General features: G+C 38.5%; 1 protein-coding gene across 8 annotated transcripts in view; it reads left to right on the forward strand.

Moving 5' to 3' along the window:
• GTF2I (general transcription factor IIi) overlaps positions 1-15924 on the forward strand; it is a 101017-nt gene that overhangs the window by 34481 nt on the left and 50612 nt on the right. For all 8 annotated transcript variants that reach the window (XM_073884203.1, XM_025864765.2, XM_073884201.1 and 5 more), the window contains exons 7-9: positions 1638-1692; positions 2163-2206; positions 8920-8997. In XM_073884203.1, the coding sequence (XP_073740304.1) occupies positions 1638-1692; positions 2163-2206; positions 8920-8997 (177 nt within the window). The remainder of the gene's footprint in view (positions 1-1637; positions 1693-2162; positions 2207-8919; positions 8998-15924) is intronic.

Genomic DNA, 15924 nt, shown 5'->3' on the forward strand with positions numbered 1-15924 from the left:
TTCCTGAAGTGTTCTAGGTTAGTTTTAGTCTGCCATTTGTATTTTTTGAACTTTTCTATTCTAGAAACTTCTTTTGAAACATTGGGGCCTGGTTGTTAACCAAAGAATGTTTCTATAAGGTGTTCACACGGAGTGGTGCAAGCAGGGGGGTTTGTATGACTCTTTTTTTATCATACCGACTGTCAAAGTAATTGGGAAGTTGTGATTGTAATGGGATGTTTTCCAGTTTTTAAAGTTTTTAATAACTTTGTTATTATTTTTAAAGATTTTATTTATTTGAAGGAGAGAGAGTCCACATGAGTGGGGACAGGGGCAGAGGGAGAGGGATGAGCAGACTCCCTGCTGAGCAGGGTGCCAGATGTGGGGCTTGATCCCAGGACCCTGAAATCACCACCTGAGCCAAAGGCAGATGCTTAACTGACTGAGCCACCCAGGTGCCCCTTGTTGAGTTATTATTGACATAAGATAAACTATACATATTTAAAATGTACAGTTTGCTGAGTTTTGATACACATACACACTGTGAAAACCATCAGTGTAGTCAAGACAATGAACATATCTTTCACCCGCAAGTTTGCTCTCAGCCCTTGGTAATTCCTTCCTTTTGTTTCTCCCTGCCCTTAATCCCAGGTAGCAATTGATGATGTCACGGTGGATTTATTTGCATTTTTAGATTTTTAAAATAGTAATGGAATCATAGTAGGAACTAATTTTTGGTTTTGCTTTTTAATTTTGTGATTTGTCCCCGTTGTTGAGCTGATGAGTACCCAGTGTATAGGTATACTACAGTTATTTACCCATTCACCTGTCCATGAAAATTTGGGTTTCTATTTCTTGGCTTTTATAAAGAAAACCGCTCTGAATGTTTCAGTGCAAGTCTTCACGTGGACATACATTTGGGTAAATACCTAAAATGGAGTGGCACATGGTATCTACATACATACTTTTTAAAGAATGTGCTGAACTGGTTTTCAATGTGATTTACTCCATTTGGTGTTCCCACCAACAGTGAGAGTCCCAATTGTTCTATATCTTTATCAGTATTTGGTGGCATCAGTCTCTCTTTACTTTTTTTTTTGCGGACATAAAATTCATGTTGGTTTTTTTTTTTTAATATAAAATTCATGGTTTTGAAGTATGTAGTTCAGTGGGTTTTAGTGTATTTCCAAGATGGACAGCTGTCACCACAATCTAATTTGAGAACATATTCATCACCTCCAAGTAGAAATCCCATACCTGTTAGCCAGTCAGTGTTTGCCAGTTACGAGCCAGATACACCCCTAACAGAAATCTTTATCAGCACTCCTGTATCACTGGAGGCTTTCCCCATATTGCTGGAGTAATAATACATTGCTATATTTGTTTCAACGATAAAAATTTGAGCTTTTTCCTTAAGGGGAGAGGGTGTGGTGGGTGAGGAGATGAAAGCTGTTGGACGATCCTCATCCCCACCTCCCTTCCTTACAGGTAGGGAATGAAGGACACTATTGTGTGGATTCACACGGCACTCGCCCCAGTGTGACCCAGAGCTGCAGGCGCTCCTGCCCTCGCTCACTCTGTGTTTAAGAATGTTGGAAATATTAGTCCCATTGAAAGTGTTGGCAAAACCTAAATCTTATTATTTCTTTTGTACATAGGTGGTCGCGTGATGGTAACAGATGCTGAAAGGTCCATGCTGTCTCCAGGTGGAAGGTAAAGCACAGTTCATCAGTGCGAGTAAACCTCCACACCCCAGCGACTTTAGTTTCTAGAATCTTGAGGTATTAGAATATTAAAAAGGCCCATAGCACACGTCTTGAAGGTTAATATTCAGCTGATTCATTTGGGGTCCTCTGAAAATGCAGTTTTTGACTGAGTAGTTCCTGGAGGAAGCTAAAAGGATAGGTTGATAAGCACATTCAGAAGAGGAGGGCCCATCAAGTAAAGTGGAATTTGCAAGTTATTGTGCTACCCCTACGTTGTTACACTTTTTTCCCCAAAAGGCTGATTGGAATTAAAGTACTAAACTGAGTGGACAAGTTACATTTATGCAAGAAATAAATATGTAAATTTAATGTTGAGTCAGGTTTGCGCTGACCTCGGTCAGGTGAACGATTTATGCGTTGGTGTGTGGACGGCCCGCGTCAGCGCACAGCTTCATCACGCCTTCTTTTCCTTTTCAGCTGTGGCCCAGTCAAAGTGAAAACTGAACCCACAGAAGATTCTGGTATGTACTAGCGCTTATAGAATCCCACTATGAAGTAGGGGAGCCTTTTCCTTAATTTAGAAGGTTGTATTTTGACTCGTTATTTACTGTGATTTTTTTTTTTAATGTAATGTTTTGATGAGAAGCAGACAGAACAAATTTATTCCAACAGTGACATTATTATTTTTTTAATTTTTTTTTAAAGATTTTATTTATTTGACAGAGACACAGCAAGAGAGGGAACACAAGCAGGGGGAGTGGGAGAAGGAGGAGCAGGCTCCCTACTGAGCATAATGCCCTGTAGGTCTGTCCGTGCTGTCACGGATGGCAAGATTTCCTTCTTTGGTTCTCCTTTTTTTTTTTTTTCCATTTTCTTCTTATTGGTATTTTAATTTTAAGAGTTCTTTATATATTCTGGGTACAATTTTTTTTAATCAGAAATAATGTTTTGCAAATATTGTTTTCTACTCTGTGGTTTGTGTTTTCATTTTCTTAATGGTGTCCCTTTAAGCCTAAAAGTGTTTTCATTTTGATGCAATTCAGTTTTTCAGATTTTTCTTTTATCACATGGGGCTTTGATGTTTTTACATCTGAGAAAACCTAAACTCTCTGCCTCACCTGAGGTCATGAGGAATTTTACATTGTGCTGTGTTTTTCTTCAATTATACAGTTTTAACTCTTACGTCTAAGCCTCAGGCCTGTTTGAGTTCATTGTTGCGCGGGTTGCCAGGGAAGGGTCTGATCCATCCTTCTGTGTGTGGATGCCCTGCTGCCCTGGCGTCCTTTGGGCGTCCTTTGTTGAAAAGCTATCCAGTCCCCATCAGATCGCCTCAGCACCTCTGTCAAACCTCAGGTGACCAGGTGTATTTCTGTTCCCTTGACCTTGAACGCCCAGTCTTAGACGAGCAGCAGCACAGTGTAGCTCATGTCATTTGAAGGTTTGGTTTTGTTACCTGTTAACATACGGAACAATGAGGATATAATGATTTTACTATCTCCCAATGCTGCTGCTCCTTTCCCACTTCGACCATCTAGTTAAATTGATTTTTACTGTTCAAGTTCTTTGAGAACTGAGCATGATCTTGGACATTTTACTTTAATGTTTGCTTTTTTGCCATGTTCCATTTCTAGGGCGCAAGTCATTTTGCGAATTTATAAAACATACAACTCTTCCTGACTGGATTACAATTCCATTGTTAGGATTTTTTTTCTTTTTTTTTAGAAGATTTTATTTATTTGGCAGAAAAAGAGAAAGCACAAGCATGGGGAGCGCCAGCAGAGGGAGAGGGGGAGGGAGAAGCAGGCTCCCTACTGAGCAGGGAGCCCGATGTGGGGCTGGATCCCAGGACCCTGGGATCATGACCTGAGCTGAAGGCAGACGCTTAACCGACTGAGCCACCCAAGCGCCCCAGGATTTTTTTTCTTACTCTGGTTCTATGAATGAAGGCAATGTCATCTTTTAAAGATAATACATAATTTTAAAAGATCATTGTGTTATTACTAAGAATATAAGTTATAGTTAGCTTTGGTGATTGGCAACAAGAAATGGACATTTACTGCATTTTCTTATTGAAGGCATATATAAACTGTATAACCTGAGCAGAGGCTATAGCTGGGGTCCAGAAATTTTAATTGTATCAAATGCAGTATATCACTGCAAAATAGTGATGATTTTGATTTCACCTCTTAAGAGGGGACGGAAGTCGATTGTAATTTTGTTATATCCAAGTTTGTGCTGTTGCAGAACCTGTCATTATGGAGCTTTTACTCTGCTCTCACATTAGTTAAAACATTATCTTGGGGCGCCTGACTTGCTCAGTCGGTAGAGCATGGGACAACTCTTGATCTCGGGCTGTAAGTTCGAGTCCCATGTTGTGTGTAGAGATTACTTAAGTAAAAAAAATCTTTAAAACAAATTACTTTATGCAGTGAACTTCAGACTTAAGGTTCATCTAGGAACACAAGGATATTACTAGAAAATCTCTAAACTCACTTTCTCATGTTATTGAAATAATTAGAAATAATATATCATCTGAGTAGATGATAAGAAGTCTGCAGAAATCCTTAACCTGATTGGTTGGGCTATCATACAGAGCTGTAAATGCCAACCCATCATTGTGTTGAATAGAGAACCACTGGAAGCACTCTTTGTAGAAAGAGGCACATTTTCACCAGTTTCTTGCCAGTGTTCTAGTATAAACCAGTACACAAGAATGAGGTGTAAGTAATTAGGAAGTGGAGGCACCATTAACTTGTACAGATGATTGGATTGTGTGTGTAGAACACCAGAGAATCAACTAGAGAACCGAAAACAACATGCCGAGAGTCTGACTTGACTTTGTGAAGTGTGAGAAATTCCAGATGTAAGAGTTCCTTTGAAAGATTTCTAAGTACTACATTTGACTAAGAAAGAATTAAAAATGAAGGATGGTGGGGAGCCTGGGTGGCTCCGTCGTTAAGCGTCTGCCTTCGGCTCAGGTCATGATCCCAGGGTCCTGAGATCAAGCCCTACGTCGGGCTCCCTGCTCAGCAGGAAGCCTGCTTCTCCCTCTCCCACTCTCCCTGCTTGTGCTCTCTCGCTCTCTCTGTCAAATAAATTCTTTAAAAAAAAACAACTTAAAAAAAGTGACACTTTAAAATAAAAAATTTATTATTCAATGATATCCCGTGGTAGTATTTCTCCAACTAACTAGCAGTTCGTCTTGTAGACACTTGTGTATCAGCAGATACAGAGCCATCGCCTTACTGGGTTGAATGGCAACCAGGAACTCCACTGATGGGAACCGGAGGTTAACTGCCATTTTTATAAGGCGGCAAAGGGTCAAAGAACACGTGCACCTTAAAATGATAAGAAAGGGGCGCCTGGCTGGCTCGGTTGGAACTCATGACTCTTAATCTCGGGGTTGTGAGTTCAAGCCCCATGTGGGATACAGAGATTACTTAAAAATAAAATTTTTAAAAAAATAAATAAAATGGTAAGAATTACCAAAGCATCATCTGTAATAAAGTAACAGTTTAAGCAGTCATCAAGAATTTTTAAAGCTGCTCTTTCTGTCTGCTTTTTACTGAGTATGAGCAGAGTGTTTGCCAGTCTGCCGGAACAACTTCATCTTTGTTGGATTTTTATCTCCATTTCTTTAACTATACTAAGCATTTTCTCTTGCTTCTTGACTCTCTGATCATTAATTTTTTGGATTAGCTCTTTGTAAGTACAATACAACAACCCTTTGTCATCTGTCTTGCAAGTAGCCATTCCCTGTGTCTCACATGTCCTCTGACACGTTTTGGCTGACTTTGCCATCCTTCTTTTTTTTTTTTTTTTTAAGATTTTATTTATTTATTTGAGAGAAAGAATGAGAGAGAGAGAGAGCACATGAGAGGGGAGAGGGTCAGAGGGAGAAGCAGACTCCCTGCCGAGCAGGGAGCCCGATGCGGGACTCGATCCCGGGACTCCAGGATCATGACCTGAGCCGAAGGCAGTGGCTTAACCAACTGAGCCACCCAGGCGCCCTTCATTTTTTTTTTTTAAAGATTTTATTTATTTATTTGACAGAGAAAGAGATACAGTGAGAGAGGGAACACAAGCAGGGGTGTCAGAGATGGAGAACCCCAAGTGTTATTTCCCCTCCTTTTCTTGTATAATTTCCTCCTGTTAGAATTCTGCCCATCAGATATTCTTAGTATATTTACTTCATTTGACCCGTGTCCTGTTGTCTAAGCCATGGCTCATCGCTACCCTCCTTATCTCACTGCCACTCTGACCTTCCCTGTTGGGCTGTCACCACTCATGCTTGCCCCCTCCTCTAGCTTAGTCTCTTAAAGCCCTCGCTCGGTGTCCCCTGCCACTCCTGTCAGTCCTCTTCTCATTCTGCCACCATAGGCCAAGTCTTAGTTTTTTGGGAGACGTGCAAGAAGGTACCATTGAATCTTTATCGGGAGGAAGTATTTGAATCTTTTATACTGTTTTCCAAAAAGAAGGTTTTTCCCTTTCTTTTTCATGCCATAGGAGATCTCAGTTTTCTGTTTAGCTTTTAGTTGATTGCACCTAAATCATCATTTTGGACATCGTTTTCTCTCTTTTATTCACAGTCATTTCCTGAATAGTTTGTATCTAAAAATAAACATGCTGAATTGAGAAAAGTCCTATTTTATTGAATTCTTTAGGCATCTGTATGTATGGATATAATAGTGTTGCTATCATAGAGGTTTCTTTTTTCTCTCTTGTACTTTGTATCTTCATATTCTCAATTTATGCTGCAGTTTCTTTTGATATTTCCATTTTACTTTATTTTTTTATATATTTCTTGGGTATAACAGTCATGGTCCAGTCAGGAGAAAAAAGCCATACCAGTTATTTGAATGGAGAAAATTTACTGTAATGATGAACTGGTTATAGTCATTAGCTTTGTAACAAGAAAGAGTATGTTAAAGTATCACGTAAGTAACAACCCAGGGAATAGGCTGCCACCCCTAGAACTTTAATTTTGACTTATGAGGTGGGAGACTATTTGGATGGTACTGATATCTGAGGGGACGGGGACGTGTTAAAACTGGTTCTGGTAGTGTTGGAAACAATTTCCAGTGGGTCTTGCTATTGCTCTGGGAAGGGTCTACTTTCAGCAGGTTGATGGAGGGCACAAGCAGTGACCTACCCCTCATCGGAACAAGATGCAGACAAGAAGCCAAAAGGAAGTCATGGGTTCATGATCTCTACTCTAGCCTTGTAGCCTCCACCCTGCTGTGTTCCCTTGGGAGCTTTTGCAAGGAGCCAAACTGGTTTGCAGTCCAGGCTCCAGCAGGGTCTCAGAGGGTGTGTCTGGAACTGGGACAAGAGCTTCATGACCGCACTGGCTACTACCTCTGGCTGCTCCATCCACACCCTTCTCCACGTATTTGGACTTTCCTAGAGCAGCAGAACAACTGTTCCCACTGGTAGGATGTAGCTCTCTTTGCTGCAGAGTCAATCATTTATGCCCTCTCCCCAGAATGAGGACTTCCAATGTTCTGACAGTCATTGTGCCTATCCCTGGGAGACCTATTAGTGTCCATTCATGAGATATATTATTTGTGTCTCAAATTTACTCTCAACCTGTTTGAATATTCTTTTTTTCTAGAGGCTACATGGTAACAGAAACCGAACACAATTTGTAAAATAATAATGCAAAGTAGAATGGAAAACAGTTTATATATCCAAATACATTGTATTTGCAGAAAGACACACTCCTAACATGGAAGAAAATATGTACAGTGTTCACATTTCTACAGCTTGTCACAAGAATTCATACCTTCTTTAATTCATTACCCATTATATTGTATTTCCTTTGCCTTCAGTCAGGACCTTAGCTGGTAAGATTGTTTACCTGGTTGAGGTCTTCTGAACCTTCATTCCTGAAGGGTCTAAATCCCCAATGGATTTGCCTTTTTTGTTTGCTTTCATTTTTCTCTTAACTTTTACTGATGAACACTGATGTAGTAAAGAGACAGCCCACAGAATCTCAGGGGTTCAAGATTGTTCCCTGCCGCTGTTGTGGGGAGCAAACCTGTTTCCCGTTGGTAATTGGCTTTGTTGGTTTAGGAATAAGTGTCCCTTAGCATGGCAAGCTAGTTCTTTTTGAGCTGTTTCCAGTTGACAGGATTCTCTGTGTGCTTCTCATGTCACATAGCACCAGCACAGGATTAGTCCATCAGAACTGTGTGGTTGTGCTTAGCCTTCCTACGTGTGTAGTTGGGCAGTGTGTGCTTTTATGTCTAGCCACAGAGGTCCACATCCAATTACCTATCCTAATTGTTGGCAGAGCATTAGGCAGAATGCTTGTTAATAAAGGGATATATTAGGAGGGGAAAAAATCAACATATCTTATTAAAGTCATTCTTAACTGTGGAGTATTGAGTCATTACAACTGAGGTTTACAAGTGATTTCCTTCCTTCCCCCTTTCAGAAGGAGGTAGAGGGCAGAGGGAGAGGGAGAGAGACAGTCTTAAGCAGGTTCTGTGCCCAGCATGGAGCCTGACGCAGGGCTCCATGTCTTGACCCTGAGATCATGACCTGAGCCTAAGACAGATGCATAACCAAACTGAGCCACCCAGGCACCCCTACAAGTGATTTTCAGTAGTTTGTAAAAGTCTGTAAAAGTCTTTTTTATTTCTTTAGTAAGCTCTACATCCAGCATGGGGCTTGAACTCATGACCGTGAGATCAGGAGTTGTGTGCTCTACTGACTGAGCAAGCCAGGAACCCCTTGTAAAAGCATTTTTAATGTTGAGTGAAAAGAGAGTGTGACTGATCCAAAGATAAGAATGTCAGAGAAAAAAGCAGCAAATAATTTCAGAAAATTAGTAATAGTTAAAACTTTGTTTAGTGGGCGCCTGGGTGGCTCAGTTGGTTAAGCGACTGCCTTCGGCTCAGGTCATGATCCTGGAGTCCGGGGATCAAGTCCCGCATCGGGCTCCCTGCTCAGCAGGGAGTCTGCTTCTCCCTCTGACCCTCCCTCCTCTCATGTGCTCTCTCTCTCTCATTCTCTCTCTCAAATAAATAAAATCTTTAAAAAAAAAAAACAAAACTTTGTTTAGTTTGGATTTTAGATGAATTTTGCCCCTTTGCTACCTAGCAAACTTTTGTCCTTTCAAAGTCTTTATGTATGCATTGTGCTGCATTATTAGGGCGGGAGAGATTTTCCTACACCATCTACCTGCATGCCCTACAGTGTAATTAGATACTTTCATTTGTTTTTACAGGTATTTCCCTGGAAATGGCAGCTGTGACAGTAAAAGAAGAATCAGAAGATCCTGATTACTATCAATATAACATTCAAGGTAATACTGTGCATTCCATTTTTCTTTCCAGAAGTTATTGGCGGTTAAAATTCAAATTTATCAATTGCTTGAGTTCATTAAATACTACTTTATTGATTGTTTCTTAATTGGCATGTGTGCTTATAATTTATCACTGGAATAAGATAGATTTCAAAAATGTGGCAGTGGAATAAGTAATCTGTCTACAGGGGAAATGTAAAATAGCCATTAATATTCTTAAAAGGACAAGCAAAAGTTGTGGCACAATTCAGAATTCAATTCTAGTTTCTAGTGTTAATTTGCAAGACACAAGAGATCTTCTGAACCTCGAATGCTCTATTTGTGCAACAAAAAAATACTTGTGTAAATATTATCATTATCTTAAAAATCTGTAAAAGGTAAGACATTAACAAATTTTTAGCTATTATTTATCACTTCGTTCCACATCTTTTTGCTTGCTTATTAGGGAGGCATTAAAGGTTGTGGTTTTATAATGCAGTTTGCTCTTACCCATCATTGGATTTTAGTTTAGAAGAACGTTTTCTATATTTTATAGTCCGTTTTATTTTTACAGATGCATAAAATAGATGAAAACATTTAAAGCTGATTAGTTTTGTTGTTGGTATATACCTATAAAGCTATCTTCACTGCAGTCAGGATAATGACATTTCCATAACCTTCAAGTTTCGTTGTGTTCTGTTGCAATTCACTGCCCTCCCCAGCCAACCAGTGATCTGTTTTCTGTCATTTGACATGAGTTTCCATTTTTTTAGAAAAATCTGTAGGTGGAATCATTATAAAGTATGTACTGTTTTCTTGGGATGGGATGTGACTTCTTTCATTCCACATAATTGTTTTGAAATTCATCCACAGTGTTACATATACCCATAGCTAATGCTATTTTATTGCTGAGGATTATTCCATTGCTTGGCTGTCTACCATAATTTGTTTATCTCTTTGTATATTGATGGACATTTTGGTTGTTTCTAGTTTGGGGGGCTCTTAAAAACAAAGTTGCTGTGAATTTTTGTGTGCAAATTGTTGTATGGAAATATGCCTTCATTTCTCTTGAGTAGATTCCTAGAAATGGAATAGCTGGGACATATGGTAGGTATTTAATTTTGTAAGAAACCCGCACAGTGCTTGTACTATTTTACATTTCCACCGGCAGTTCCTAGTTGTCCCACATCCTTACCAACACTTGTCCTGTCAGTCTTCTTTTTAGCCATTTTAGTGAGTGTCTTGCAAGACCTCATTTTGCTTGTGATTTGTGATTTGCCTAATAGTTGTAGCTCATTTAAAAAGATGAGCCCTTACCAATTCTGGAGTATTGTAAAAGTTTATGAATAAATTTATTCTGGTTTGTAATCCTGTGAATATCTGTATACATATATTAAACTGTTTCATAGTGAATTTCATTTTTATTTTTTAATTTTTTAATTATTTTTTAGAATTTCATTATTTTTATTCATCAGTTTTGAACACTTTTTAAAAAAAATTTTTTTTAAAGATTATTTGACAGAGAGAGAAAGATCATAAGTAGGCAGACAGGCAGGCAGAGGGAGAGGGAGAAGCAGGCCCCCTGCTGAGCAGGGAGCCCGATGGCAGGGCTCGATCCCAGGACCCCGGGATCATGACCAGAGCCGAAGGCAGATGCTTAACCAACTGAGCCACCCAGGTGCCCCGAAAATTTTATTTTTTGTGATGTTAGTAATTCATGGCTAAGAGGTTGAGACAGTTCTGTGGAGTCTTAAACAGTTAAAATTTTGGAAAAAATTTAGCCTTTATAAAAGTAGCTGTTGGTACCTTACTAATACCTGAGCATAAATTTAATAAATACTGTGGAATACAATAGTCTTTTTTTGTTTTTACTCAGATTATTTTTTAAAATAAAAAGTCTGCCTTCATCTTTGGTATCGTCTGTTTAGAGTTGTGTTATTCTCAGCCATGAGTATAAAAGCTTTTCTGTCCCCTTTTCAGATTGTAGGTTGAGTGATTTAAGGTGATGCATGAGAAATGAGGGTTGGAAATCAGATGTTTGTGGAGGGAAAGATGGCTTGAAATGATAGTACCTTAGGTACAGTGAAAGAAGGTAGGAGGAGCTAGACAATGATCTTCTATGTTTTATAAAAAGTGTGTAGTTTTACATTTAGGTCTTTGATCAGTTTAGGCCTAATTTTTGTATGGTGTGGAAGATAATTTGGTTCAAACTTAGGCATATGGATATCCAAATTTTCCAGTAGCATTTGTTGAAAAGACGTTTTTTCCATTGCATTACCTTTATATCTCTGATTATTCTGTTCCATCGATCTGTGTGTCCTTTTGCCAACTTCACATGTGTTGAGTACTGTAGCTTATAGTACGTCTTGAAATCAGTGTGGGAGTCCTACAAAATTGTTCTTCTTTTTCAAAATTATCTTGTCTGTTGTAGCCCCTTTATTCATATCAGTTGTAAAAATCAGCTTGGACATTTGTTCAAAAAACTGTGGGGATATTGATAGAGATTATGGTGAATCTGAACAGCTGATTTGGGCTAATTCCCTTCATGCCCGATCTTTTGGTTCACGAACATGGTTTCTCTCTCTTACCTGTTTAGCTTTCCCTAGGTTTCTTTTATCAGAGCTTTGTTTTCCGCAGAGAGATCCTTAGTGCACATTTTGTAAGATTTACATCTAAGTATTTAATGTTTTTTGTTGTTACTGAAAATGGTACTGTTCATTTACATTTCAGCTTCCAACTATGGCCAGTCCATAGAACTGAGGTTGATTTTTAAGTACTGACCTTGTACCTTGTGACTCAATTAAAATTCACTTATTAGTTCAAGCAACTCGTGGGTAAAATCTTCGGGATTTTCTAAGGAGACAATGTCATTCTTTCTGTTTCCTTTCGGTTAATTGTGCTATCTGGGACCCTCTGGTCTTGTATTGAACAGGAGTAGTGAGAGGAGACATCCACATCTTTCAGTATAATAGCTGTGGGGTTTCTGTAGATGCCTTTCATCAGTTCGAGGACGTTCTCTTGTGTTTAGTGCTTATAGTGATTGGATGTCGAATTTGTAGAAGGTCTTTTCTATATCTCTTGAGATAATTATATGGATTTTTCATGTTTACTCTGTTAAAATGGTGATTGATACTACTTTTCAGATGTTAAACCAGCCAGGCATTACTGGGATAACAAACCCTTTTTGGTTATAATGTATTCTTTCTATGTATTATCGATTGTTCTTAAGAGGTATGAGTCAAGACTTTTCTTGTAAATGTCTTTGTATTTGGTTTTGGTAACTCTGACCTCAGTAAAATGAATTGGGAAGTGATGTATTGGAAGAATGTTTTTGTAGAATTGGTACTATTCTGTTCTTTAGTGTTCGGTGAATTTTGCCAGTGAAGCCACCTAGACCTTTTGGTTTCCGTAATGGAAAGTTTTTAAACTTGGTCTGTTTTTTAATTTTTAAATTTCTTTTAGTAGTTGTGGGCTGTTGAGGTATGTCTTTTAGGGAATCTGTCTACTTTGCCTTAAGTGTCCTTTTTTTATTTTAATATTTGCAAGGTCTATAGTGATGCCCCTCTCATTTCCAGTTTTCTTAATTTGTGTCTATCTTTTTCTTGGTTGTCTGGCTCAGGGTTTCTCAAGCTTGTCAATTTGACATTTTGATCCAGCAGTTCACTGTTGTGGGTATCTCTCTTATGCTATGAATTGTAGAATGTTTAGTAGCTTTCCTGGCCTTGACCCACTGGATGCCAGTGGTATCTCCCTAGCTGTGACCACCTAAACTGGCATAATTATATGATATAATCACTCCCTGTGGAGTTGGGGACACAGTCACTAGCAGTGGAGAACCATTGGTCCAGCTCTAGAGCTTTTACGTAATTTTTCTTTTTTCTCAGAGATCCAGCTTTTATTTTCAGTGAGTTTTGCTCTTAAGTTTCTTTTTTTCTTGTTTTCATTTTAATTTGTTTTTATTTTATGTTTCTTAAGATAGAAGAGTAAATCCTTGATTGTGATCTTTTCTAATATAAGCATTTAATGCCATAAATTTCCTTCTTAAGCATCAGTTCAGCTGTAGCCCACAAACTGATTTATACTTATTTTCATTCAATTCAAAACATTTTCTGATTTTCCTTGTGATTTCTTCTTTGTCCTGTGGTTTTTGTAGAGGTGCGTAGTTTTTTTTTTAATTAGGTTTTTATTTGAATTCCAATGTAGTTAACATACAGCATTATATTAGTTTCAGGTGTATAGTATTTTACAGTGTCACAGTCACAGTGACTCAGCACTCTCCTACAGTGGTACAGTGTCACAGTGGTACAGTGACTCGGCACTCTCCTACAGTGGTACAGTGTCACAGTGGTACAGTGACTCAGCACTCTCCTACAGTGTCACAGTGGTACAAGACTCAGCACTCTCCTCCAGTGTCATGGTGTCACAGTGTCACAGTGACTCAGCACTCTCCTACAGTACCCGTGCTCAGTGCTGACACGTGCGGTCCTTCATCCCTCTTAACCTGTCTCTCCCATTCCCCTGCCCACCTCCCTCTGGTAACCATTTGTGTGTTTCTGTAGTTAAGTGTCTGTTTCTCCCTTTGTCTTTCTGATATTTTTTCCCCTTTACTCGTTTGTTTTGTTTCTGAAATTCCACATATGAGTGAAATCATAGGGTATATATCTTTCTGTGACTGACTTATTTTGCTTAGCATAATGTTTTAGCCCCATCCATGCCATTGCAAGTGGCAAGACTTCATTCTTGTTGATGGCTGAATAGTATTCCATTCTCTCTATATTCCACATTTTCTTTATCCATTCATCAATCGATAGACACTTGGGCTGCTTCTGTAATTTGGCTATTGTAAATAATGCTGCGGTAAACATAGAGATGCATATATCCCTTTGAATTAGTGGTTTTGTATTTTTTTGGGTAGATACCTGGTAGTGTGATTACTGTGTCATAGCAGGAGAAGTGTGTAGTTTTAATTTTCACATACTTGTGTGGACTTCTCGGGTATCTTTCTGTTACTGATCCTCAGTTTTTTTCTGTTATGCTTGGCAAACACATCTTGTATAATTTCAGTTATTTTAACTTTGTTAAGGTTGGTTGATAGTCATTTAGGTCTGCTATCCCTACTGCTATTTTTGACTGCTTGTTCTAGCAGTTAAACAGTATTGAAATCTTCAAGTGGCTCTGGATCTGTTTCTCCTTTCATGCTTTCTGAAGGGCTGTTGTTAGGTGCCAGTATCCTTAGAAGCTTCTTCCCTTGGACTCCTTTCTAGGCAACACCCTTCTCGTGACCTGCAGCAACCTACATTAGTTTTGTCTGGTTTTGTATTTCATGTAAGTGGAATCCTTTTGCATGTACTGGTTGTTTTAGGCTTCAGTTTTAAAAAAATTTTTATTTATTTATTTATTTATTTATTTATTTATTTATTTAAAGTAATCTCTACACCCATTCTGGGGCTTGAACTCAAAACCCCAGGATCAAGAGTCACACACTCCACCAGAATGATCCAGCCAGGCAGCCCTAGGCTTCTTTTAAAAAACAAAATTTGTGAGACATATTGTTAGGTGTGCTTATAGATTATTTGCATTGCTATATTGTATTTCTAAAATACTTTCTTTTAAAGTGAAACCTAAAGACATAATGTACATCTGCCCAGGTTTATGGAATCTTATTCTTTAGACATCTTCTCTTAGGAATGTTTGATTTTCATGACTGAGTAGACACCACTAGCATTTTGAGTGTGCTTAGAATGAATAAAATCCAAATATGTGTGTTAAAACATACATAGCTAAAATTAAACATCATAGGTCGTTTGAGAGGATAGTGATCTGGAATGGTATCCTGGGCAAATATTAACCACTAGAAATCAAGTTTAACAATATTAATTTGAGGCCAAAGAAAGAAAGTAATAGGTATAAATAGTTAAACTATATAATGTATACTAATAAGTAACTGAGGTGAAATAGTGATTATTAATATATACCGTGTGTGTGTGTACACACATACACACCTTACAATATAGCCTCAAAATTAAAATAGAAATAAAGAATTGACACAATTGTGATAAATTTATAGACCTACAGTCATGTGGGATTTTTTTTTTTAAGGTTTTATTTATTAATTTGACACAGAGAGAGTGCACGCACAGGCAGGGAGAATGGCAGGCAGAGGGAGAAACAGGCTCCCCGCTGAGCAGGGAGCCAGATACGGGATTCCATCCCAGGACCCTGGGATCATGACCCCAGGAAGGCAGATGCTTAACCGGCTGAGCCACCCAGGCGCCCCAGTCATGTGGGAGAGTCTAACAAATGACTGTCAATAACTAAAACATCATGCTGATGAATACCTATAGATTATAAGTAGAATATTTGCATTCTACAGTTTAGAAACATAAGCTAATTGATGCACATGTAGAATTCAGCACCAAACACATAAATGTGCTTTTACATTTATTGTAAAACAAACGAGTAAAGGGGAAAAACTATCTTTTACAAAAATTGACATTATCCTTGTTCACAGATAACCTTAAATTCTCTGAACATAATATAATTAGTGTAAAAAAAAGATATAATTAGTGTAATTAGAATTCAGAAGTAAACAGGTTATTTATTTATTAAAGATTTTATTTATTTATTTGACAGAAAGACAGCAAGAAAGGGAATACAAGCAGGGGGAGTGGGAGAGGGAGAAGCAGGCTTCCCGTTGAGCAGGGGCTTGATCCCAGGACCAGGACCTGAGCTGAAGGCAGATGCTTAACGACTGAGCCACCCAGGTGCTTCATAAACAGGTTATTTAAAATAGAAATCCTACAAAAATGTACTTTGTGTTAAAGAGGACCTTAGTTTTAAAAAACTAGAGCAGAACAATACTTAAGATACTACAAAGCCAGACTTAAGAAAAAGCAGCTAAAGCCGAACTTAGAGGTCAAGTAACACCCTTAGCTATCATTTAATTAA

The sequence above is a fragment of the Callorhinus ursinus genome, unplaced genomic scaffold (assembly GCF_003265705.2).
Source record: "Callorhinus ursinus isolate GAN/ISIS: 27379988/994484 unplaced genomic scaffold, GSC_fseal_2.0 scaffold55, whole genome shotgun sequence".
Taxonomy (NCBI): domain Eukaryota; kingdom Metazoa; phylum Chordata; class Mammalia; order Carnivora; family Otariidae; genus Callorhinus; species Callorhinus ursinus.